The sequence below is a fragment of the Herpailurus yagouaroundi genome, unplaced genomic scaffold (assembly GCF_014898765.1).
Source record: "Herpailurus yagouaroundi ecotype Mexico unplaced genomic scaffold, PumYag 188, whole genome shotgun sequence".
In the NCBI taxonomy this organism is placed as follows: domain Eukaryota; kingdom Metazoa; phylum Chordata; class Mammalia; order Carnivora; family Felidae; genus Herpailurus; species Herpailurus yagouaroundi.
The window spans coordinates 21,557,980-21,584,565 of record NW_024412419.1 but is presented as its reverse complement, the minus strand read 5'-3'; the positions used below and the strand labels follow the sequence as shown (position 1 = coordinate 21,584,565).

The 26,586-nt window shown below is 55.0% G+C and overlaps 1 protein-coding gene across 4 annotated transcripts in view; it reads left to right on the top strand.

Annotated features, from left to right (window-relative positions):
- CIB4 (calcium and integrin binding family member 4) overlaps positions 1-26,586 on the top strand; it is a 100,567-nt gene that overhangs the window by 48,030 nt on the left and 25,951 nt on the right. For 2 of the 4 annotated variants that reach the window (XM_040496264.1, XM_040496263.1), the window contains exons 1-3: positions 1,234-1,430; positions 1,840-1,874; positions 8,940-9,036. The exons of 1 other annotated variant lie outside the window; for it this stretch is intronic. In XM_040496264.1, coding sequence (XP_040352198.1) covers positions 1,293-1,430; positions 1,840-1,874; positions 8,940-9,036 — 270 coding nt within the window. In that variant the 5' untranslated portion in view covers positions 1,234-1,292. Of the gene's footprint in view, positions 1-1,229; positions 1,431-1,839; positions 1,875-8,939; positions 9,037-26,586 lie in introns of those variants that run through there. One more of the 4 variants, XM_040496261.1, reaches the window with a different exon arrangement.

Here is a 26,586-nt window from a genome sequence, read left to right as displayed (position 1 = left end):
CACCCAGTGCTCATCCCAACAAGTGCCCTCCTCAATGCGCATCACCCGATTTCCCTTCTCCCCACCCCCATCCACCCTCAGTTTCTTCTCTGTATTTAAGAGTCTCTTATGGTTTGCCTCCCTCTCTGTTTGAAACTATTTTTTCCCCTTCCCCTCCCCCATGGTCTTCTGTTAAGTTTCTCAAGTTCCATAGATGAGTGAAAACATATGGTATCTGTCTTTCTCTGACTGATTTATTTCACTTAGCATAATACCCTCCAGTTCCATCCACGTTGCTGCAAATGGCAGGATTTCATTCTTTCTCATTGCCAAGTAGTATTCCATTGTGTATATAAACCACATCTTTATCCATTCATCGGTTGATGGACATTTGGACTCTTTCCATAATTTGGCTACTGTTGAAAGTGCTGTTATAAACATTGGAGTACATGTGCCCCTGCGAATCAGCACTCCTGTACCCTTTGGGCAAATTCCTAGGAGGGTTATTGCTGGGTCATGGGGTAATCCTATTTAAAAAAAATTTTTTTTAATTTAACGTCTATTCATTTTTGAGAGATAGAGACAGAGCATGAGCGGGGAAGGGGCAGAGAGAGGGAGACACAGAGTCTGAAGCAGGAGAATCTGTGCTGACAACACAGCCCGATGCGGGGCTTGAACTCACGAACTGTGAGATCATGACCCGAGCTGAAGCCGGACGCTCAACCGCCTGAGCCACCCAGGCACCCCTGGGTAGTTCTATTTTTAATTTCCTCTTCAAGTTATTCTGATTTGAGCGCGCCTTCTATTCCTGAAGGGACCCTGGCTGATGGCGGGGAATGCCCTTTTCTGTACTCTTTCAGTCATTTCTTGAGGTCGGGGTCTATGCTTATTCATCACTATGTCCCCACACTTGGCACCGTACTTGGGATGTGGTTCTAATAGCTAACTAAGATTATCGCGCACCTATAATGTGCCAACATTGTTACCTGCATTAACTCAAATAATCCTCACAAGAATCCCACAATTATCACCTTCATTTTACTGTTGAGGAAAGTAAGATCCAGAGGGGCTGAGTACCTAGCCCACGGTCACATGTCTTGTCAGCATGTAGCAGAGCTGGGGTTTGAACCCAGCCGGTGTGACTCCTGAGCCAACAGGATGACTCTCAACCCCGCCAGTGGGTTGCCTTCTGGTTGTCATTTGGGTGTCAGGCGGGTGATGCCTATTAGTCTTGGGAACCCAGAGAATCTGTTTCTTTGCCCACTCAGAGGCTCAATCGAGTAGAATGGGCAGAAGGTGGAATGTAGGTCACCATGGCAACCGGACCACCTGGTCACATTACCTGCTGGGCCCTTGGGGCTGTGGTCCTACTGCAGCACAGAGAAGGGGGGGTTGGCATGGGGCAATGTTTGAGGCACCAGATGCACTGGGAGGACCTGGAAGAATACCAGGTGGGTAGATCAGCCAGGAGATTCTGGGAAGAGCGGGGAGCTTCCCGAAGCAGGTGGAGAGTTTCCCAGGCAAGGATGTGGTGGCCATTGAACCTGCATCCATGTGAGCCCTGGCCCGTACTCTGAGGCTCCCTCCCCCATTTGTCTCCTGCTTCAGAGCCCAGGGTTTTAGTTGTGGCTTCAATCCTCTCTCCACGCTGTCAGAGCCTGGGGAGGAGAGAAGGGCGCCATTTTCTCCTCTGCCACCACTGGGGGTGTCCCCTGCAGAGGGCTGGGGTGCCTCCATTTCACCAGCTACGGGATGAGAAAATGGGCTTCTCCTTCCCAGTCCCTGAAGCTCCCCATTCCGCAGGGGGCCGGGGTAGGGCCGGACGGAGTGGGCAGGTCATCTCTCTGTGGTCTGTTGTAGGCCCTGACCTTCCTGACCAGGAATGAAATCCTGTGGTGAGTAGAGGGGCCCCTTGCCTCCCCTTGAGCTGAGGTCTCATCCTGGTACAGCCCCGTGCTGGTCCCTGAGTGTGGTTCCTGCCCGGTGCTGTGGAGCCCCGGAGATGAGGCTGGAACAGGGAGGGCAGAGACAGAACCCAGTCAGGAGAGCTGACACCGTGATTCCCAGGGCCCAGCTTGAGTTGAGCGAAACCTCAGGCGTTAAGCCACTATGGGACCCAATGCGGGATTTCTTCACATAATCACGGAAGTGGACAGGGCCTCCTCGGGGTGATGGGGGGAAGGAAGAAAGGACTTAGGAAACAGGTCGGGAGCCTGGCTGGATAAACTTGGATGCATTACTGAATCGCTCTAAGCCCAGGGTCCCTCTCCAAGCCTCTCTTCAGGGCCTGGAATGTGCCAGACACTGTGAGGACCCTGGGAGCATAATGGAGAACAGCCCACAGTCCCTGTTGTCATGCGGGTTGCTGTCCAGCAGGGAAGGCTCCGGGCCAAAGACAAGCGTCATGCAGCATGGAGAGGCTGCAGGCGCCCTCCTCATCGGATTGCAGAGAGAGTGACTGGTTTGGTGTGTGAGTGCTCCGTCCAGGCCCAGAAGGTTGACTGGAAGTCCCATGTGACTCCTTCTCTTGCTCTGCCAACCGCTCAGCACCCCTTCCCCAGCCCAGCAGAAGAGAGGTGCTTACCATCTGGACAGAGCCGAGCACACAGGCTCCAGCCTCAGGGCCGCCAGGCCCAGTGATAAGCAGGGACGAGCTCCGGGTCAGCGTTTTTGAGCCCCACTTGTTAGGTATGAATTGGAAGCTGAGGGACACTAGCTATTTGAAGAGAACAATTTAAAGCCTACGTTAAATCATGTCATCATAACATTTCAGAACACCAGAGATAATAAGAGCCTAAAAACCTCTGTAGAGAAAAAAACAGAGACAAAAGACATACAGAGGACCAGGAATCAGAATGGTTTGGGACTTGGAAAGGTTGGAAGACAGCAGCTAAAGACCTTCGGAATTATTATTATTTTTTTAAGCCGTTTTATTTATTTATTGAGAGAGAGAGAGACAGAGAGGAGAGAGAGAGAGAGAGAGTGAGCGAGCCAGCGGGGGAGGGGCAGAGAGAGGGGAAGGGAGAGAATCCCAAGCAGGCTCCACGCTGTCAGTGCAAAGCCCGATGTGGGGCTCGAACTCACAAACTGTGAGATCGTGACCTGAGCCCAAGTCAAGAGTCAGATACTTAACCAACTGAGCCCCCCAGGCGCCCCAAGACCTTCAAAATTATAAGGAAAAAATCCCAATATAGAATTAAGTCATAGCTAACCTATTAATCAAAAGTGAAGGTGAAGTGACTATTTTTTGACATGCAAATTATTTTTAAAAAGTACCTCTTATGCATGCTGTCTGAGGAAGCTTTTGGAGGACATGCTCCATTAAAACTAGTAAGGAAACTGTGTTCCTCTGGTAAACTAGACTGGTATATACAGGGTACTTCCGTTTTTGTAAAACATAAGGTTCTACATGCACACACACACACACAAAGGGAAGATCTCTGGAAGGACACACACAGCGTGCACGTGGTGATCGTAGGTTAGCTTGTCGTCGGAAGGGACCTGGAGGACTGACTGTATCAGTGTTAGTGTTGGTGCCTTGTCTGGAAAGCGAAGGGGCAGCTTTGACACGGACACCCAGTGGCACTTGCAGTGGCTTAGGAAGCTGATGGCACCGGAGAAAGTGGCCAAGTTCGGCTAGACTAAGCCCCAGTCGCTTTTAGACAGTTTTTCTATGTGGCCTCTGAAGACGTGTTGTGATTTTCCTACTAATGTGACAAAGAAATGCGGCCTGGATGGCAATGCAGTTGGATAGATCAGTGCATTTGAAAAAAAGTATCCAGGACACCACCAGACAGGAGTAACCTCCAGAGGGTGGCTCTGCCTCATCTAGTATGTTCCCACGCTCTTACCTGTGACTTGCATAGGCCATAGAGGCCTGGTCACCAGATCTGCAGGGGATGCACACTGGGAGGGCAGACCACACGTGACAGGTTCTGGTCCTCGAGCCCGCCCCTTCCCTGTGCCAGGCTGCCTGGGCTTGGCCCTCCAGGAAGGGGTCTGTCCACCCTAAGTTTCTAGCCTGTGGGGATTTTCTATCTCATCTCGTTGGTCTTTTAATTTTTTTTTTTTTCAACGTTTATTTATTTTTGGGACAGAGAGAGACAGAGCATGAATGGGGGAGGGGCAGAGAGAGAGGGAGACACAGAATCGGAAACAGGCTCCAGGCTCCGAGCCATCAGCCCAGAGCCCGACGCGGGGCTCGAACTCACGGACCGTGAGATCGTGAGATCGTGACCTGGCTGAAGTCGGACGCCCAACCGACTGCGCCACCCAGGCGCCCCTCGTTGGTCTTTTAAAGAGAAAGTCCCTTTCAGCCTCAGTTCCAGGTCAGCCCTCCCTGACTTCTGATTGAATTGCTCCCGGAGAAGCCTTCCAGATGTCTCTTTGGGCTCGGTGCACCAGCCCTCGCAGGCTCTTATCTGCAGCTGTGGCTGCGGACTCTGCCTCTGGGGTCTGAGCCGGAGAGGGCACGCGTGGTTTCCTTTTGACCTCCACGGTTGGAGCCCAGGTCGGCCCGCCTCCGTCTGAGCAGTTTGGATTACTCTGTAACCCTCAGTGACCTCTCCTGTCATGATCTCGGGCTGCATGTAGGTCCGCTTTGGGAGCCTGAAGCTTTGCCCCCAGCCCCTGCCATGAGGCTGCTCTTTCCTCTTAGCGCCCCTGAGTGCCCAACACTTTCTAGCCTCCAGGCCCCATCCTGGCCATTAGCGCTGGTCCTCCTGGGGCACCAGAAGGTCAGCAGGCAGAGTGGTTACAAGCTTGCTTCCTTGAAGCCAGAGGCCTGTGTTCGTTCGAGACTCAGCTCTGCCACCTTCTAGCTCTGTGACATTTCTTACCTTTGCTGAGCCTTTGCTCAACCTGTTCCCACACTTATAAAAAGCATGATACCAAGTCCTGGAACCTAACCCCGCATGGTTGTTATTAGGACAATTAAGTGATCGAATGCATGTCAGGGGGTTAGAGCAGACCCCGGCACGTGGGTCAGTGTTGACCATGTGGTATAGCTGTTATTTTCATGCTATTATTATCTCTCTCTCTCTCTTTTTTTTTTTCTTTTGCAATGAAGAAACTGGCTCAGAGAAATGAAGTGATTTGCCCAAGCCACACAGCTTGAAAGGAGCAGACCATAAAAGCCACCTTTTCAGGCTAAAGATAGGGCTATTTATAAAATACCTTCAGGCTGTGCTGTTGGGCAAAGAACTATTGACCCCATGGCCCGGGGAGCTGAGCCCAGAGGAAAAGAGTAGATGCGGAGACTGGCAACGGAGCCGTGTTCTCAGTCCTGCCTGGACAAGCGGAACACGAGAGCTCGCGGGACTTAGAGGTCCTGCCCCCTCCCTGGCCTTGAATGAGAGCCTCTAGGGGTGGGCCCGGGTCCTTTCACAGAGTCTCCACAGGTTTCTAACGTGGGACCCAGTTGAACACCACTACGGAGGGCCTCAGAGGCAAGGGTGCAGAGAAAGGTACGGAAGCAGCCGTAGGATGCCCGAACTGGAGGGCGCTGGGGGCGGGAGGGATCGTTGAGTCTCTCATTTTACAGAGGGGAAACTGAGGCACAAGAAGGGATTGTGGCAGGTCCAAGGTCCCGAAGAGTGTGAGCTGCAGGGCTGGTCTCCCCTGTCTTGGGGCCTCTGAGCCCGCCGACGGCCCCTCCCCTCGTCTGGGAGGGAGCCACAGCATGGGCTCCTTGATTTCTGGCAGGCTGAATGTGTGAGTTTTTCAAATGGCTTTGACTCTTGAGTCCATTAGTGATTAATTCAGAGTTCCATTTAGAGCCGGCTGATCCATATTTGGAGGAGGAGAACGTTTTGTGGCAGCTGAGATGCAGCCACGATTCATCTGCGGGCAGCCCACCCACTCGGAGGCCTGGGATGGCATGAAATCTGGGCAAGGCCCTCCCCACAGCAGCCCTCCCCGCCAGAAAGCTCTGGGGGGAGGGCGGGGCCGAGGAACTCACACCTGGGTAGGGGTGGATCCTTGGGGGTGGGGGCTGCACAGCCTGGAGAACCCGCTGTGGGGTTCGGGCCACTCCCGTGGGGAGCCAGGGAGCAGTCCATCCTGGGCGCCCGCCATAATGGCACAGGACCTCAGAGAATTCTTTTTTTTTTTTTTTTTTAATGTTTATTTATTTATTTTTGAGAGAGAGAGAGAGAGAGAGAGAGAGAGAGAAAGAGAGAGGGAAATAGAATCTGAAGCAGGCTTCAGGCTCCAGGCCCCAGGCTCTGAGCTGTCAGTGCAGAGCCTGAGGCGGGTCTGGAACTCGCTAACTGTGAGATCATGACCTGAGCTGAAGTCGGAGGCTTCACTCACTGAGCCACCCAGGCGCCCTGGGACCTCAAGAGAATTCTAAAAAATTAGTACAACTTACTGAAAGCCAGTCTGCTTGTTCTCACCTCAGGCCGGAGTTCTAACAGTGACAGTGACAGCTCCTGCCGCCCCCTCCCCGCTGTCCCTTCCCCTCGTGGGCCACTGGGTCCTCCGGGGATGATGGCCTTCCTTTTCTCCTCGATGCCTTTTAGTGTCCCCCGTGCTTTCCTGGAGAATGTTTCCCCTCACCTTTTCCGTACCCCGCTTTTCGGCTCCCTCCCGAACTTTCAGAGAAGTGTCTGGTGACAAGTTCAGGGCCCCTTACGAGGCTGATGGAGCCTGTTCTTCACGAATAGCCATGCACCGGTCTGGCTCCTGTGTTCAGGCCCTTGACATGAGTCAGCACAAGGCCAGTGATGGGGATTAGCTCCCCATCCGGCAGAGTCAGGATTGAAGCCTAGGTCTGTCTCTCTGCTCAGAGAGGTCAAACAACTTGCTTCAGATCACACAGCTAGTGGAAGAGGGATCAGGGTCCAAATGGGTCCCCCTGACTGATCTGGCAGCCTTCCAGCAGGAAGCGGGGAAACGGATCATACGCCCAGTTGGGGTCTTTGAAGGGATTTGGTAGTGAAGGGACTGCTCTCAGAGGCTGAAGGAAACAGCCAGGGACTAGCGATTACCGCCCCCGAGGCCCACGGCCCAGGCAAGCACCGGAGCTGAGTGAACGTTGGAGGGATCACACATACACAGATGCTACCAGAGCCGGCCAAGGCTGGAAGGGGGAGGGGGACACACCCCACCAGGCTCTCTCACTACCTCCAGTCTCCCTGTGGTGCCTCCCTTGGGCCAAAGCCATCCGGAAGCATCTGGAAGCCAGAGGGCAAGGGCGGTGGGAGGCACCATAGAGATCAGAGCCCCGCCTGGGCAGTCAGTGGGAAAACTGTAAGAGCACAGACACAGCTGATGTCCTTTCTACTCTCCCACGGCCGGGATCTAAAGGACATTTTCCCAGTCGGTGAGCTGTGAAAACATGAGAGGCCGGATGGGGAGCAGATCCTGGCTGTCAGTTCTCCTGGTGTTGGGCCTCCATTTACCATAATCAGGGCCCTGGGAAGGCCTCTTCTCTACCTGCAAATCCTCACTTGTAGAATCACCCTCTGGAGGCTTCACTTAGTCACATGTCCCTAAATCCCACCCATCAGAGGTTCATTTGGGTCACCAAACCACACACCCCGCAGGTGACAGTGAGGGGCTGTTAGTCACTTTCCCGGGTAGGGATTAACTTGGCCAGATGCTCGCCTCCCAGCGCTCGGCCGAGATGAGAAGCTGGATGGTGGGCAGAAGAGAAGGAAAGGACCAAAGGAGAGAGGGTAATTTTGGAGCAGGAAGGATCCTAGGGGAAGAAGAAAGGGCAGGCCCAGGGACCCAGGTCAGGTTAGAGGGCACCCACCATCATGGTCTGGGGCCAAGCTCTGGGAGGCAGGGCACAGCGTGTCTGAGTTGCAGGACAGGAGCACAGACAGGGGTGTGGAGAAGCTCGGGATCTCCTGAGAGCCTATGCAACGCCAGGCTGACCTTTATACAGCTCCTCCTGTTTACTCCTCACATATTTGTGAGGGGAGATTGGCCCTACCGTGACAATGAGGAGACTGGGGCTCAGGTGGTGTCAGAACCCTGTTCAATGTCTCAGAGCTACCAGAATGCAGAGTCAGGACTTGAACTCAGGTCTGTCTGGCTCTAGAGACGGTTTTTCACCAGCGTGTGTTAACCCCCCACCCCTCACACACTCACACACACTCACACACACACACACACACACACACACACAGTCACCCGAAGGCCCTGCACTCTCCATCATGTCAACACCCACCCCCGCCTCCTGGCCTCCCAAGAGAAATATCATTATTGCCCATTTTCCCGATGGTGAAACTAAGGCTCAAGAGTAAGGCGAGGTCACGGCACCGGAGTGGCAGGGCGGGAACTGGAGTGTGGGCCTCCTGTGTCCCAGGCCACCACGTCTCCTCTCCACTTTCTGGGTCACCCGTCCTAACAGACCCAAGACCTGTGACCAGGATGGGGTAGGAGGGCAGGAGGATGAGGGCTTGTGCTCTCTTGGCCTGGGGCTCCTGCCCTCCCCCCCACTCGAAGGTCACACAGCCCCTTCGCCTTCTGCCTGCCCCTCACAAGCAAAGCCTCCAGCACAGTATGGACCTGCGACAGAGACACTGACTCAGCCACACCCACCTTCTCAGGGCCAAGGGCCGGGCTGGGCAGATGGCTTGGGGTTGCGCGCTGGCTTCCCCAAGGCCCTGCAGGCTTCTCCATCTGCAAGTGAGGGACTGGACGGTGTGACCACAGATGTCCCCTCCAGCTCTGACATTCTATAACGAACACCTGTGGCGTATGTTCCATGCTATAGAGCACACTCACACACCTTTCCTCATGCCCGGCTCATCTTTGCACCCCCTACTGTGTGCTGGGCACCCTGGACTCCTCAAGGATGTTTCTAGAAGGGTGGAATGAAAGGTCTAACTGCCTTTGCTATGTCACTCAATTGTAAGTCCCCTTCTTCCAGAGATCCCGGGGGGACAGAGGCACACGGTCTGCAGTCCATGAGCTGAGCCTGCAGTTCATCATGCCTCTCTTCTTAGCATCCATGACACCTTCCTGAAGCTCTGTCCCCCTGGGAGGCACTACAAGGAGGCGACACTGACCACAGACCAGATCAGCTCCCTGCCGGCCCTGAGGGTGAGTGCTGGATGGGGGCAGGGGGAGGTGCCACTGGGGGCCATGGAGGGGTGGAGGACACTGGGGGAGGGGAGGGCACTCTGACCGTGGGCTGTCTGGTGGTAGCATCTTCAGAGGGGCTCTTGGACCTCCAGGCACGGGCCCAGCAGGGCATGCTTCCCCAGCACTTTTCTTTAAAAAAATTTTTTTAAATGTTTATTTATTTCGAGAGCGAGAGGGAGAGACAGAGCACAAGCAGGGGAGGGGCAGAGAGAGAGAGGGAGGCACAGAATCCAAAGCAGGCTCCAGGCTCTGAGCTGTCAGCACAGAGCCCAACGCGGGGCTCGAACTCACAAACGGTGAGATCGTGACCAGAGCCGAAGTCAGACACTTAACCGACTGAGCCACCCAAGGCGCGCCCCTCCCCCCCCCCCCAGGAGTTTTCATATGAATCTGGCCTCACTTTATCCTTGTATCAGTCCCATAGGCAGGACAGGCATGGCAACAGTCACCATTTCTCGGTGAGGGGCAGAGGTGCACTGGGGCAATGCCACTTGTTCCAGGTCCTATCGGTGAAGGTGGCAGGCCTAGCCGAGGTCCCCCTGGCTCTGCTGACTGATCTTCCAGAGCCTGCTTGTGATTCCCTTTTGAGCCTCAGCTTAAACACCGCACCGCACCCCCCTCCGGCTTCCTGCCGGCCATTTACCTGACGCCCCCTCCCCCACCAGAGGACCCTGCACCAGCCAGCTCTCTCTCCTCTCTTTTATGCCCCAAATGAGATAAGCAGGAAGGTCGGGGATCCCCTGCAGAATCATTCGGGCCTAGGGGAAACCAGGGTGCCACCCCAGGTCATTCTCCCAGCCCCCTCCTCAGCCCTTCTCTTCTGCTCAGGCTGCCTCACTGGACTAGGGCTTTTCTAGAACGACTGAGAACCTTCTCAGGTTCTTCCCTGAGAAGCCAGGAGCAAGACTTGGAGCCCGGGGACTGTCATCCCAGCCTGCCTCCGTCTATCTCCAGGTGTGACTACAGGAAAGAAGGACACGTGCATTTCTGTTCTTGGTCCCTTTATCTTCTCCCCCTGAATTTAGCTGATCCTCCCTGAGTGAGAGCCTGATAGATAAGAGAGGTGGGCCAGATGTTCATATCTTCTCCTAGATTTCCCAGTTTCCTGGGCCAAATCTCATAACTCATACACCCAGTACACACACACACACACACACACACACACACACACACACACACATCTTGTGCTTGTTATAGCAGAGTCCTTGTACAAACCACTCCCTGTGCCTCAGTCTCCCCACCTGTGAAATGGGTGGAGTGGTGGGGGTGGCTGGGGGTTGTTTGCACATGCTCCCGAAGGCTTGCTGCATCCCCCCAGGCCGCCCACCACCACCAATCTTTTAAGGACCATCCTTGAGTTTTTTGTTCCTGCTGTGACAAGGCTCTGCCCTTCCCCCCGCAAAGCACCCGGAAGAGGCCAGAGAGTCACAATAAAAGGGCTCCCCAATCACTTCTAAGATTTTTAATTAAAATTTGTGCAGTGCGTAGCGAGGCAGTGTCGGGTTAACAAATCATGGCGGTGTCAGTCTTCCCGATTTTTCATTCGGATCTCGGCAGAATAATGGTTTGAATTTGTCATTGTGCGACGAGAGCCCGTCTTCTCTTCTGTCTGGAACAAGATGGGCTCTGAGAGCCGTGGGCGCCTCTTAGAAGAGGGCTGGGGACTCGGGTAGGGTCCTAAGGAGGAGATTGCACAGGTGGAGGGGACACACATTCAACTAGGGCTCTGCAGCATCTCCGAAGCAAGGGAGCTTGTTTTGGGCAGAGACCAAGAAAGAGCACAGAGCTGGGGCTTGACATGGAGGCAGGAACAGAAAACAAAGGAGTGAGAAGGGGGGTGAGGGGGGGAGTAGGATGGGGGAGCTGGAGCTGGGGTCTTGGAGAGGAAAGGAGCACAATCCTCAAAAAGGTGAAATAATTGGAGGATGTGTCTGGCCCAGGCAGACGGGGGCCTGTCCTTCTGGTACCCCCTGCTCGCACACACACCCCCACCCCCTCACCCCCGACACACACACACTTCCAAGTCCCCACTGCCCCCCACGCACCCATGCATGCACACGTGTGTGCTCAGACAGCCAGACACGCGCTGGCTGGGGCGTGTCTCAGAAGGAGGCTATCCACTCGGGCCCTGGGACCGAATGGGAAACTTGTGCCCTCCGCTCCCCAGATGGGGGACAGTGTCACTCAGGCAGTCTCAGAATATCAGAAGGTGAAGCCTTAAAATCAGGCACCACCAGGGAATCACTGCCAAATGCTCTCTGCCCCGGTTTTACCCCTCAGAAAACTGAAGCCCCAAGAGGGAAACACCTTGCTCAGGCTACGTGACCGCAGAGCCTGGCTGGCTGTGACCCCACTTCCAACCGGGGCCCCCCCCTCTGATCAGGGCTTGGCTCAGTGCTGACTGAGCACTGGGTCTGCAAGGCGCCCTGGGGGCACAGGGGGAGCGCCTGGCAAAGACCAGCCATGGAGGGCCGGCTTGGAGAGTGAGGGGTGACATGTGAGCTGGCACTCCACATGGCCCCAGAGCACCCTAGGCGGGCCTGGGGGCTCTGTCCTGAGCCCCAGGGGAACGCGCGCCGCACTGGCATCAGAGGGCCGGGTCAGGGCCCGGCTCCATCACTCCACCTGTGCTGTCTCCCTCTAAGCATGAATCCCTGTCTGCAAAACAATGTGTCTGCCCTCTGCTGTGTAACAAGTGCAGGGATGAGCCACAGTCCTCCACATCCTCCGTTTTTTTCCCCTTGTCCGCTGCTCTCTTCCATCTCCGGGGCAGGGAGCCAAGTGAAGGGTGAGAGACTGCAAGGCTTGAGAACAGAGGAGGGGCAGAAGGGTGGCCTGGGGTCTGCGTCCCACGGTGGTGGGAGGGCTGTGGGGGTGTGTGCAGGCAGCCGCTGCCCACAGGGAGCACCAGCCCAGGCCGCCTCTGGAGCGCCAGACCCCCAGGCACTTTACTGGACAGTGGCTGGGAACTGAGACGGGATCTTGGGACCAGACTTCTTTAATTTTACTTATCTCTTCCCTCTGAATGGCCATCGCTTTACTCCATTGTACAAATACAAACCAGATTGTTGTAGAAAAACCGGAAAACAGGGGCGCCTGGGTGGCTCAGTCGGTTAAGCGACTGACTTCAGCTCAGGTCATGATCTCGCGGTCCGTGAGTTCGAGCCCCACTTCGGGCTCTGGGCTGATGGCTCAGAGCCTGGAGCCTGTTTCCGATTCTGTGTCTCCCTCTCTCTCTGCCCCTCCCCCGTTCATGCTCTGTCTCTCTCTGTCTCAAAAATAAATACACTTGATCTTAGCCAAAAGGCCGAGAAGCGATGTCTCAAAAATAAATAAAACGTTAAAAAAAAAAAAAACCCCAGAAAACAGAAAAGTCAAAATGCAATACAAACTGTCAGGGTAGCTCACCTCAAGGGATGACAATCATGACTCTTTTGCCTTATTTCCTTTCAGATTTTTTTCTAAGCAGATATGTGAAGTGTTTATTGGGATCCCCTGGACTTTTTTGCATGATTCCCCGCCGCCCCCCCCCCCCCTTGTTGGTTTCTTTGTTCCTTTTCCAGCTGGTTCTGAACAGCCAGGACGATCTCACACATTTGGGACACCCGACCACTGCCACTGGATTAGAACTCGCTTGCTAGTTAAGTGATCTGAGGCCAGTCGCTTCCCGAGGGGAATGATTCAGGGTGTGAGGAAGCAAATAGACCCCAAGCAAAGGAGACTGGGCGGGAGGGGTGCCGCGTGGAGAGCCCGTTTTCCAAAGCAGGTGAGAGGCCTGGCTCTAGGTGCTCCCAGGCGTAGACCTGGGTCCAAGGATGCAGGTGTCGTGACAGTATGAGGAAGCGCTTTCTAATCAGTAGAGCTGCATGCAGAGGGCACGAGTTCCCTGTCACTGAAGGGTGTGAAGCGGGGCCAGACAAGCATGTGGCCGGGGTGTTCCCTCCTCACCTCCCGAGCCTGGGGCTCTGGCCCTGGCACTCGTTCTTGCTGTCTTCTGTGTCCACCTCCATAGTACGTCCCAGACTTTGGATGTTCAGTGTCCGATAAAACTCCCCCCCCCCACCCCACCCCCCCCCAATTTTTTTTTCTCTTTTTGAGAAAGAACCATTAGAGACGCCAACTTTCCAATTTGGCCAAGTAAGGATATTTACAAACGATGGGATCCACCATCACCATCATTTCATTTTTTAAGCATGTTCATTCTAGATCAAAAATATAAGAAGGATCTAATCCCAGAAGCAAGGGCAGTTCTTCCCGTACACATCTCTTTTTTGTGCTTCTTTTTCTACGTTTGCTCCTGGTCATTAAGCACTTTGTCACCGGTCATCACTGGTCCTCAGACTAGCTTTTGGGGATTGAGGACTAAATCGCCCTCCAGGTCTTTCCAATCTTGGTCGCAGAGGGAGGCTCGCTTCCCGAAATGAGCAAGGAGAGGCTTGCTGGGGGGTGAGGGCCCGAGTGTCCCTGGGTCCTCAGGGCCCAAGGATGGGAGCAGTCTGACTCACACTGCCCAGAACACATCTCTGGAAAAGGCTGTGAGAATTGGGCCCCAGGGAGCTCCGGGTACAGCTATAACTTGGCTCAGGGGCTTGAGTGGTCTGGGAAGAAAGTTCTGTTTTCTTAACTTGGATTCACTGGGGGAAAAAGTGGGTTGGTTAATATTGGGAAGGGTCTGCCCATCAACATATGAACAAGGCGAGAGGGTTGCCTGGGCAGCCGAGGGCCGCGGGGCAGGGAGGGGGGGACCCTGAGGACGGGGACACAGTGGCCCTTTTCCACTCAGAAGTTTCTGTTTTCTCTTTGCGGCTTTCTTTGGTGTATTTGAAAGCGAATTAGCTCAATGTTTCTGTTCCTGTAAATAACCATCTTGCTTTCTGTAAACTTGGATGAGTAGTGGCACAGTGTGACCCAGGTTTCTGGTTTCCGGGCCCAGGATGGCGGGTGGAAGGACCTGTGGGAGATCCCGGGGTCTCAGAGCCAGTAGGGTGGAGGTTCGCACACTGAAGGGGCCACCACACTGCTCTCGGGCCTCTTCCCGCCTCCCCCTCCGGGGTTCCTGACGGCAGGTGGGGTGTGTGCACAGCCTGGCCTCTTCTGCCTTTGCCTCCAGCATCAACTCTGCACTGTAAGCACAGAGAGGTTAGGAAACCTGCCCGAGGTAGCAGGAGGCCCTGTGGGTGTGGCTCCTAAGGTTCCAGCTCCGTGTCAGTTTCTGTCTGTCCCCAGTTTCTCTGAACCTTTCTGATGCCCACTTATAGGCTGGGCCTATCCACTTCAAATACTTTGCAAAGAACCCACTCCCAACGCTTTCAGCAAACGAAGAGTCCTCATACTTATTCAGGCTTTGGAGAAACTACCAGGGTAGCAGGGGGACAGGAATGGGAGTGTATTTTTTTATTTAAAAGGGTTTTTTTTTTTTTTAAGTTTTCAAATCAAAACTGTTTATGCACGTCGAGAGTCAAGTTGCCCTACAAGGGTTACCCTCACTTCCCTTTTCTGGAAGCAAACACTTGCAGCTCTCAGCTGATTCTTGGCTCTTGCCTCCATATCCCTGGAGAGGGCTCTTGTATGGCCCCCTCTTCATACCTCGGCCTTTGACCTCCTAGAGAAGAGGCTTAGCGCTTCCCTCCCCCATGTCCATCCCCCACCTCGCTCCTATCCCCCACCCTCCCAGTGTAGGTATATAAATGTTTCGATTGGATCAGTATTCAGTGTACACGTTGTTATGACTCCATATGCTACTCAGAGCTGAGCCAGGAAATCGGCTATGGTTACTTTTCCCTTTCTGCACGTTTTTTGTTTTTGTCTTTCCTGGATGTAATCATTGCTTTTGGTTATGCTTCTACGTACTTATCATTAAGTTCACACTAAACCTCTGCCAATCACCTGAAAGTCTCCCCTAAGGCTTTCAGGAGTGAGATGCTTTCTGTACGTTCCGTTTTCTTTCTTTTTTTCTTTTTTTAACTTATTTATTTATTTTGAGAGAGGGAATGAGCCGGGAGGGGCAGAGAGAGAGATAGGGACAGAGGATCTGATGCAGACTCTGTGCTGACAGCAGAGAGCGCGATGCGGGACTCGAACTCCCGAACCATGAGCGTGAAGTCAGATGCTCAACCAACTGAGCCACCCAGGCGCCCCTGTACGGTCCATTTTCTTGGCTAAATTTCTCTCCGTGTACTCCCTTGTTTTGGTGACGCACATCCCCTAGTAGCTTCCTCCTAAAAGGTTCACGGAGGTAAACGTCTTGCCACCATACCTACACCTGACCCAGGTGATAATGTCTTTATTCTCCCCTCATACTTGATGGAGCATTTACACGGAATTGAACTACAGGCTGGTTGTCAGTTTTCCTTGGAATTGGAAAAGCAGCACTGGGGTGCATTTTAGCTTTCGCTGTTGTTACTGAGAAGTCCAAAGCCTTTCCATTTCCCGATTTTTTTTTTTTTTTTTTGGTAACTTGAGTTTTTCTTTCTGGAAACTTTGTCAGCTCTTCTCTTCGGCCCCAGTATTCTGAAATTCCCAGTGACGTGAGTTGGCGTGGGCCTTTCTGTCCGTGTACAGGGAACACAGGACCCGCTCGGTCTGGAAACTGTCGTTCAGGTCTAGGACGTTGACGCAACGTCTTATCCCATCTTTTCCCCACGGTGCTTTCTCCCCCGGCTTCTTTGGGTCTCCAGCTTTGTGTCAGAGGCCTTCCTTGGCTATCTGGAAATCGTCTGCTCATAATGAAGAGTGGGGGTCAAAGCTGGAGTCCCTGTGTGGGCTTTCGACGGGGAGCTTTCCTGGAGGGTGAGCCGAGGGGGGCTATTTCTTGAGGTCTCCCTAGAGAGGATGGGGGTAAAGTTCTGCAGAGAGGGCTACTGGGGTCTCAGACTTCAGCACACGTATATTTATTTGATCCCCGGGTCTCAATGTGGCTGACATCGCCGGTGCAGAAAGCCTCTATTAAGTCTCTCCCGAGAACACCTTTCCCGGTGTTGTGCAGGGGCTGGGAGGGCCAGCCACCCGGCATCGAGTGGAGGGTTCTAGAACTCCAGTGCTTTCAACATCTTCAATCGATCCTCCTTTCCCGACCTCTATGAATTTCCAGTGCGGCCAGGTGCTTCCGGCTCCAGAGCCTTCCAAGGGTCCTGGGATGCAGAGCAGGCTGCTAGCTGTTCCCGCTGTGGGGTCAGGGTTGGGCTCTCTCATGTCTGCCGGGTCAGTTACCAATCCTGTTCCCACCTGCTTCCTGTGTGTGTCAAGGCGCTGCTCTTCTCTCGTGTTCTCTCCGTTTCTGTGGGTGATGCCTCTAAAAACTCCCTTTCCTAGTAGTTTTCGTGGGTGTCAGAGAGAGTGAAAATAGATGCAGGCGTTCAGCCCGTCATCTTTACCCAGGAATAACACCTGCGTTCCTGACGTTCAGGAAAGCTTTACAAAGACAGCCTCTCCTCACTGTTGCTGTCTCAGAATATGCCACACGCAGCAGCTGCCCCCAGAATGTTCCCGCTCCCCACTCCCAGCCTCTTGAATGCTCCACTCTGCTCGCGTCCTCAGAGCTCCTGTGCTGCTCATTCCCTCCTCCTGTCCCCACATCACCCTCCAGCGTAGCCAGGCTTCTCTGGGAGCCCCTCCCTCCCTGAGGACCCCTGGGAAATGGCACTCCTTGTCCAGCTGATTTCCTTACCAGGCAGACATTCCCACGGATAAGACACATTTGTGGACTCAGTCTGATGAACGGGATTCTCACACCGGGTTCCATCCATTTACCCTATAATAGTTATCGTGCGTTTCCCATGCACGGCGCGTTGAGTGAGGTCTCGGGGGCTTCCTTTCTCATGGCATTCTGGGTCAAGAACAAATAGAAGAATCACAAACTGTGGGGGCTTTGCCGAGCTCTTGACCCCAGTGCCAAATGCTGGAGCCCAGACAGGCACACCCAGGCCCCCTCGGGGGCGGGGGGGGGGTGTAGCGCGCCTGGAGAGACCCTGCCCAAGACGCTTGGTCATCTCTGTGAGCATCTCCTCCCCACTTCTTAGGATGCCGAGTGGCTTCTGGGGCAGCCAGGCACGTCTAGGCACAGCACCCCTCCCTGAGGGTTCTGGAAGGACCCCCCCTAGAGCTGTCCTGTGGTTGGTCCAGGGCTGTGGCTCGGCACAGAGACACCTGCACGTCAACTCTCCCAGCAGCCTTGGCCGCTGAGTCATTATCCGAATTGACAGCTGGGGAAGCAGAGGGTCAAGGGGAGTAGGCTGAAAACTCCGTCCACTGAAAACTCTGCTACTATAAACGACCATCCTGCTTCGTCTTTCCGAGCCTGGGCTGGAAGGGGTCCCAGAGGCCCGTGGGTTCCCAAGCCCCTTTTCCCTGGCAGGTGGATGGCACAGCTGGAGAGACTGGAACCTGCCTGTCCAACTGAGAAGAGATCGGGCCGGTGGGAAGGCTGTACCGGGACTTCGGGAGTCTTCCTGGTGCACTTTTTGACCCACCTTGTCAGAGCCTTTCAATGGCTACCACCTCGCTGCACCTCCCGAGGGTGGACAGGCATTTGCCGCTGAAGCAACGGAGGCCCACAGGCAGCGCGTGACCCATACAAAGTCGCGGGGCCCGTCAGAGGCCGAGTCAAGGTTGGAACCCAGGCCTCCTGCTTCAGACTAGACTATTTCCACGCCTCACTTCTGAACTCCCACCGCCTCCTGAGGAAGCTCCTGTTGAGGTTAGGTCCCTGACGGGGGGCTGGCCTGCCCGCCGCTAACATTCACCTCTTGGCTCCCATGAGCTTAGGGCAGTCCTCTCAGCATCTGTATTCAGCCAGAGGACAGAGACCGGAGCGCGGAGGGAAGGCTGCAGGCCGGAGGGGCTGTCTGATCACCCACGGCCCAGGCCGGGACAGCTGGACCCAGTGGTAATCCTCATGCCGTATTTAGGCCACTGCCCTGGGCCCTCCGCCCCCTCGGATATCCTCCCTGGCTTGCTGACAATAGAAGCAGATTGGACGGTTGTAGCAATTCTACTGTCCAGCCCCACGTGCCCCCCGCCACTAGTTGTGTGTTTCATGCAAAGCACACAACAACAAGCCCCTTGGCGTGCCCTGCCTCATTTGCTTCTCACAGCAGGAGGGTGAAGCACGGTGGTACATCCCCATTCTACAGATGAGGACACTGAGTCCACGAGAGGTGAAAAGCTCTCCCCAGGTCCACACACAATTGCAAAAATACTTCTTTCTCCTCCATCTTCTGGGGGCAGATGACATCAAGGTCACCGAGCCGGTGGCACATGCACGGGTGCGGCCGAAGGAGGAAGGAGGACGGGCAGGAGCTGGTGGCCTGGACAGGTGGTGATTGAGGGAGGAATGGCTTTTCCCATCTCTAGCCGAGGTGCCCTCCCGAGCCCTCCCTTGGCGACAGATCACACATGTGGGTCTTGTATGTTGGGGAGGCCTGCCTTTAGGTCCAGGTCATTTCGTCAGGGCCCCTCCCAGAGCCCAGCCTCCCGGGGCTCCTGTGGCAAGCCTGGGAATTGTCTGATTCCCAAGTCCCCAAGCCACGCTCCCCTCCGCCCCCCCAGTGCCCAGACTCCCCAGTGGAACAAATATTCCACTGAGAAGAGACAACCCAGGGGCAGTCCTGCCCCACGGACACCCCAGCCCAGCCTCCCAGGCTCCCACCCGGAGGCCCCACCTCACAGGGCAAGAGGTCGCTCTGAACGTTTCAACTCCTAGGAGAGAAGTAAGCTAGTTCACAAGCACCCCCTCCCAAGATAAATACCGGGTGCTGATCAGAGACCCAGCGCCTCCCCAGAGGGGCGGGAGACCCAGGGCCACGGGGGTCCATTCAGCAGCGTGCAGGCCAGCCGGCCACCCCGTCTGTCCCACCCTCCCGGCCTACCCTGAAATCTGTGCTGTGCCAGGCACAGTGTTGGGATGTCACGGACACATCATCTCATTTAATCCTTAAAGTTCCCGGCGAGGAGGAAGTTATTATCCTCCCCTCCAGCTGGGAAGCAGAGGAGCAAAGGGGTTAAGCAAATTGTCCACAGTCACACAGCTGATGAAGGGCAGCAGCCTCCGCCAGCAGCTCCACGGCCGACTCCCTCCTCCTCCCCGGGGGGAGGGTCCCGACTCTGATGCAGAGTCAGAGCTGGGAGGGCAATTTGGCAGCTGGCTCACTCCCTGCATTTTCAAGCATCATTAGATCTTTTTCTGACAACTTCATCAGTTAGCAGGGCTCAGAATTGGCAAAAATCCGTATTTAGACATTCAGCCAGAGAATTAAGAAGTGGTTGGTTTCAGAAAAAGCTCAGCGATGTGGGAAGCTGCCTCTGCTGCGGGTGAGCAGTCAGCAAGGGGAAGACGGATCTGGCCCTCGGCGTGGGTCGTCGCATGGCGGACACCAGTGGCCCTGAGCCCATGTCGCTGTCCACCTCGGAGCCTCAGTTTCCTCATCTTCCAAATGGGGGTGATGATGCCTCCCACACAAGCAGTTAGGAAAGCCTGGGAGGCGGGGGAAGGGCTCTGGGTTCCACTTGTGGCTCTTTTCTCCGCTGACTGACTGGCCTTGGGTGAACTTTGGCCTCAGCGTTCTATCTGGACCCCGGAGCAAACGAGGCACGGATGCCCTGTGGCTCTAAGCTGGGGATGCAGGGGGGAGGAGGGAGCCCTTGGGATGGCCAAGGGCAGCCCCTCCCCCAGTGGGTCCTGATGGGAGATGCTGAGGGCTGCCTCTGCGGGGGGGCCTTTGGGAGGGGGTCATGCGTAGCACTCCCCTCTACTCACAGGAGTGACGGTTGTTCAGCCCATACGTCACATTGTCGTCCGGGGCAGGGCGGGAGAGGTGTTTTGGGTTCATCTGCAGAGTCCGAGCATTCTCCTGCCACCTCACGTGCCACATCTTTTTTTGGGCCCTCTCACGGACCTGGGAAGTAGATACTGTTCGTTGTCTCCAGGTCAAACCCCAGTCAAACTAGGACTGTTGCCCACAAGTCCTGCTCCGCTCCCCTGGCCTCTTACCACACCTCTCACTTCTGGAAGGTATGTCTCCTGCAGCCAAACCCACTCGGGCCTTTACCTGGTTCTGTCCATGACTCATGATTTCTCCCAAAGCTCCCAAGAGCAGCAGCTGTCTTACCCTTGAGAGCACTCGAGGGGCAGTTTGGCATTGTGGACCAGCCAGGCCTGGGTCTGAATGCTTCGGGGAGTCGTTCAGACAAACCCTCAGAACCTCAGCTTCCTTACCTTTAAGATGGGAACGCCAAGGGGCCCCTGGGCGATTCAGTCGGTGAAGCGTCCGACTTTGGTGACTTTGGCTTGGGTCATGATCTCATGGTTTGTGAGTTCAAGCCCCACATCGGGCTGTCTGCTGTCAGCACAGAGCCTGCTCCAGATCCTCTCCCTCTCTTTCTGCCCCTCCGCAACTCTCTCTCTCTCTCTCTTTCTCTCAAAAGAAATAAACTTTAAAACAATAAATAAATAAGATGGGAACACCAAGTCTCCTTTCCAGGGCCGTGTCAGGGCTGTGTTAGGATCCAGTGAAGTAAGGGTGCCAGCCTTCCCCAGGTGACACATCATCTCATTGCCTGTCCCTGTGACAGGCTTCTGGGGGTCGAGGCGGAAGTGGCCAGCCCCACTGCCGGATGAGGAAATGGAAAGTCAGGCAGGTGGAGGGGCTGTGTGGCCACAGAGCCAGCCGGTGGCCGGGCGAGGGCTGGGCCCAGGCGCCATGGGGGCAGTGGCCCCACCGGGCTCCCTGCCCCTGGGAAAACCATTCCCGAGGCTGAGGTGAGAAGGGAATCCGGATTTCCTTCCCGAGGTGGAGACGACACTGATGGGATCAGTTAAAAAGCATTGCCTGCGCCCGGATTCCCTGGCAGCACCCAAGGGAACGGGCCGCAGAGGGCTTGGGGACATGTTTGTCCAGCACCCTGGTCCCAGTCCTGTGTCGGGGAGTACAAGGTAAACAGACCCCATCTCAGCTTTTCAAGAGTCCTGGTCCCAAGGGCCCTTCTCAGCCTGTTGGCTTGAGGCTTTATTCCCCTCATGTCTTTTCTGATAACTTCATTTGTGCCCCCAGAGACCTCAGACTTGTTTAAAAATAGAAAAATAAACAACAATGTTCCTGAAATGCCCCCTCCCCCCAGCTTTGGGCCACCTAATGAGGTGCTGGCTGGGCTGGCTGGGGCTGGGTTCCCAGGATTTTCCACCCTCCGCAGGCCTCAGGCCTCCCGCCGCCTCCACAGGGACAAGACGCCCCATAGCTCTGGAGGCTTCCCAGGGGCGTGAGCGACAGCCAGTGGGGGCTGGCCTTGCGCAGCCTGCCCGGAGCTGTGGGCCGCTGGGGCTCCACACAGCTGGGGCCGGGGACACATCCACCCAGGTGCAGAAGGCCAGGCCCAGCACGGGCCCAACCACAGAGGGACCTGCCAGGGACCTTCCCCTCCTCTTAGCTCAGCCCCTACGGAAGCCACGGGCCCTTCCTGTGTGCCAGGCACTGGCTGCGACCCCCGGGGCTCTGCCCACAAGTCTCAGGCTGACGGGCTTGTTGTTCACGGTCCTGGACCAGGGTTTGCAGTTTGTGTTAGGACTTGGGTTTTCCCCGCCTGAAGGACGTAGTGATAGCTTCTCTGCCTGCCTCGAGGGCTTTTACAAAGGCTGGATGAGATGATGGCTGGCCGTGAAGATGCCGAAATGGTCTGGGAAGGTGGAGAGGATCTCGGGCAGCCTCCCCAGAGGAAGAACTTCTGGAAGGGAGGCAGTGGCTTTGCCCTCTGACCTCGCAGCAGGGGCTTGAGGGAGTGGGGCAGCGTCCCTGGTTAGCACCAGGCTGTCGGAGGGTCCCCAAATGCCACCACCACCGGGAAGGCCGCTAAGAAGTGGGCGTGTCCCACCTGAAGAAAGACTCAGAGGATGTAGGTGGAGGACGAGTTGGATCACTTGGATTAGGTGAAAATCCCTGAACACATGACACTTTTAGAAGCCGGAGCAGGCTCGTTCGGACGGCAAGCTCCTTGTCCCTGGTTGTCCCTGGAGGCATCCCGGAGTGAGCTGGCCAGACAGCAAGCAGTGCAGGGGGATCAGACTTGAGGCGGGGGTGGCCCACCTGCCTAGGACGCTGAAGTAGAGAGTAGGAGCAGAGATGATCGATGTCCTTCCATCCCCTGAACGTGCACGTCCCTGCCTCCGGAGCTCCCGCCAGGCTCTTGGGAGAGGGTTCATCCCCCTCCTCCTCTCTGCCTGACGCCTGAGGGAAGTGCTACCCGCAGGCCAACCCCGCGTCAGGGGGAACGGAAGCAGATGTCTAGACCAAGACCGCACTTCTCAGGTGGCAGAAAAGGCAAAGATTAGAAATGGGTTGTCTTTGGAGATGGCTGGAGGCACCTAGTTCATCCTGCTCCTTGGCCCCTGTTGATCCAGAGGCCCTCCTTCACCCGGCACCCCCAGGACTCAGGTGTCCCCCGTTTTCAGGAGGTCGGTCAGGGAGAACAGCTGGTGGGCAGTTCTGGGTCAGGGACAGGTCGGTCCCTTCTCTGCACAAGCAGTGTCCTAGCTGGCCGGCCGCTTCTGCTCTCTGTATTCCCGGCAAAAGCCCTCCGGGAACAGGGAAAATCCCGAAGGTAAGGGTGGGCTGCCCAGCAAGGCCAGGCGGTTGAGATGGGGGACCCCCCCTTCCCCTCAGAGAGGCCTCTGAGCCAGCAGCGACCCTGAAGGGCAAGGGAGGCCGGGACCCTGTGGTTCCCCAGTCACGCAAACCAAGAGAGCCAATAAAATCCCATAGAATTCTCAGGAAAAATGCTCACTATCTACTTAGTTACCAACCCGTGGCTCTCTACTTTACAGTGTATCTGGAAAGGTACAGTGACCTTCTTCCACCGAACTTTCAGTCCAGTCGGGCACTTCCCTGCTGGCCTTGCAGGAGAAGTACATCCACCGGCCCTCTCGCTGGGTCTGGGAGCCCAATCCAGCTCGGCCTGGGGCCCAGCCCTTGCTCTGCAGAGAAGAAAGCAGGAAAGCAAAGCAAAAGCCCCTGCTTCCCACCTCCTGGGAAGGAGAGTTTGTTTTTAAGCTTAGCAAAATGTCTCTGAAGCACACGTTGTTTTTTAACTCGCTTTTTATTTATGTTTAAATGCTATGTCAGCATTAACATACGTTTTCTACAAATGAATTCCTTAGCATCCGACCACCCTAACGAAAGTTGTCATCGCTTCTGGGACCTTTCCCTCCTGGGCACACTATTTTACATCACTGTAGACACACAGGCATGCAATTTTATTTTGTGCTTTTTCTACCGTTAGGCGTAAATGTTGGCTTTTTTTTTTTCCGTGTTGTTACATAGTTCATGTAATTATCATTTTAATGGTAGCATAATTGCATTGCGTTCTGATTTACTAAACCACCCTCTCATTGCAGGACATTACCATGGTTCCCAGTCTGGGATTTTTCTTTTTTTTTTCTTTTTGCTACTATAAATAATTTTGCAATACGCATCCTCATGTATTATTTTCTTCATTTTAGGGAATTATTTTCTTAGTTTAGATTTCCAGGTTCCCCTTGGAGGCAGGAGAGAGATAGGGCCGTCCACTTGGTGAATTTGAACTATGCAGCCATTAAAATGATAATTATACTAAGTAGCAACACCAAGGAACATTTATGCCTCTAGGGGGGAAAGAGGGACAAAATAAATGTAAAACCTGGGCTCTGAAATATCCCTAACCCAAGTCAATGGTGAAAGATAGAGCCCTGGAGACCGCTCTCCAAGTTGATGGAAAGGTCGCTTTACGTGTGGTTTTTCTTTTCTTTTCTTTTTTTTTTTTTAAATTTTTTTTTCAACGTTTATTTATTTTTGGGACAGAGAGAGACAGAGCATGAACGGGGGAGGGGCAGGGAGAGAGGGAGACACAGAATCGGAAACAGGCTCCAGGCTCTGAGCCATCAGCCCAGAGCCTGACGCGGGGCTTGAACTCACGGACTGCGAGATCGTGACCTGGCTGAAGTCGGACGCTTAACCGACTGCGCCACCCAGGCGCCCACGTGTGGTTTTTCGATAGGCGTGTGTTGGGGTCCTATCCATTTTCCCCATCCTCCACGAGGGTCTGGCGTGAGCGCCTCCCCAGACGTGCCGTGCACCAGGGATTTGCTCGGCGTTTCCTGCTGAGATGTGGTGGCCCTAGCTCTGGGACTCCTCCTTCTGCGCTGGGGCAGGGCTCCACGTCCTTGCTGTGGCCCAGCATCAGTGCGTCCTGCCACCACCACTCCTCCCCCCACCCCCAATGCCAGGATTCACAGGACACTTTTCAGTCCTCCCCTTGGTGGAGGACCAGCACCAGTCACAGCACGCTGCTCGGGGCTCAGCCTGGACCCACCTGCCGACCCAAGAGCCTGACCCCTCTGTGCGCATTTTTTCCATTTTGATGTAGCATCTTCCTGGGACACAATCAATGGAGGGGGCTCAGGTTTGAGGGGCAGACGGACCTGGGATCTGATGGCCGCTCTCCCTCTTGTTTTGGTTAAGTTCTTCCACCTCTCAGCTCTTGGGTTTTCTTTATCTACACAATGAACTTAGTCATATCTACCGCGTGGATTGTTGTAAAGAACAGATGGGGTCACATGTGTGAGTGTGAATGGCACAATATGTGACGTGCAATAAATGTTTAATGAGCACCGGTTTCCCCCGCGGGCCCAAGGGGAAATGTGGATAAGTCATGGTGCCCAGAGGTCTGGGCCCGTAGTAGGCACTTAATGAATGCATAAGTAATGACGAGTCGTGCTGGCTGGGCCCTCAGCCGCCAAGGACAGCCTGCTGTGGTTGGGGTAACGTTCCCGGGATGAAGGGGAAAGTGAAGGAGAGGAAGTTGGGGGCTTCGAAAGGCCAATAATCCCAAAGATCAGGGACCGAAAGGGTCCAGGGCCTCTGAGCCGCTTCGGTTTGGACTTTGTGATGTTTAAAGGATCACTGAGCATCGCAGAGGGAGAGTAGCCGCTACCGGGCTGGGGGGCGAGCCCATTTCGGTTTCTATCGGTTGATGCAGAGTGAGTGACGAGATACAGCAACTGCTGTTGCTTAGATGTGTTGATAAAAGAGAGACTGTTGTCTCCGGGCAAAGATATACATTCTGCAGAGTTCACAGAGGAACATGTTCCCAGGGGCCCTGGGGTGGGTGGCCCCAAACAGCTGCAAAGCAGCCCCCACACTCTGAGAGCCCCCGCTGCTTACAGACAGGAAGGCTGCTTATAAACAGCAGGCCGGAACCGGGCGGGCCGAGGGGCAACAACACGCAGCCTGCCCTCCCGTGAGAAGCCCGGGGAGCTCAGCTCCGGCCAGCTCCCCGAGCGTCTCGGGCCTGGTCTGCCCTGGGTGACCTCATTGCGTCAGTCACCGTGTCCTGCTTTGCACAAAGTGCCCTTCAAGTACAGGTACAGGACGTTTTTATATTGGCTCTTTGGAACTTTGTTTGCATTTTCCACAGAAAGACGGACAAACTCTTGTTAAGTTCCCAGCCTGAACCACAGGTTGACGCCACTCACGGTGCAGCCTCGTTCAAGTAGAGGGACCCGTCCTGCCGCGATTGCAGAACGTGGAGCCCTAAGTACCTGGGGGCCTTCCTGCCCCGGAAAACCCCAGCTGACTTGGCTGTGAGCCACCTTCCTCTGATACGATGCCCTGTGAGAGCGCAGAGCCCCCCCCCCATTCTTCTCTTCCTCTTCTCCCTCCTCGCCTTCCCCTTCCCCTCCTCCTCCTCCTCCTCCTCTTCTTGGAAGGAGAGGGCTTGCAAGGACAAAGAAGGGCTCTGATGTCTCCCTTTATGCTTATGTCCCTTCTCCTTCCGTCTCCCTGCACATGTGCTTCGCTTCTTATTTACCCAACAAAATCCTTGACCTCTTCACTGATTTCCGCTCCACTCACGCCAACCACTGTATGGATTTTGGTTGGCACTGCTGAAGGGGCAGGTAGGTCCAGGAAGGGTACCATCTTGAATCATTTGCATCCACTGCCTTTCCCCCCCACCCCCCGCCCCCGCCCCTCGCTCCCATCTGTCCCCCTCACTCTCCACAGCCTAGAGGGCCTTTTGGAGCCCCCGCTTCTCCCTCTCCCTCTCTCCACCCAGACCTCCTGGAGCACAGGGTCCCACTTACAGGACCCCCCTCCCCAGATGCCAGCTGCTTTAGTATCAAGAGCAATTTTTTTTTTTTTCTCATTATCTTAGTAATTCAACAAAACAGCGAAGCTACAGGATTGAACTAGAGAGTCGTTCGTTCAACACCAGCGCTTTATTTGGTACTCCGGGAGGAGTGGTTTTCATCAGAAGGTCTAAGGCAGTAAATGGAAACATTTCCGAAATAAATCTGGCAGAAATTGGAAGAGGGGAGTGAGAGGGAAAGCAGCTGAAGGACACGTTTGCAGGAGCGACAGTTTGCCACGGGTGGAATTGACCATGTGCGGCCAGAGTTCAGATAAGGGAGGGCCCCCGTGGGGTGGGGGCGATGGACCCCACCTGCCTCTGCAGGGGCTGGCCCGTGGGATGGATGGGAGCGGAGGG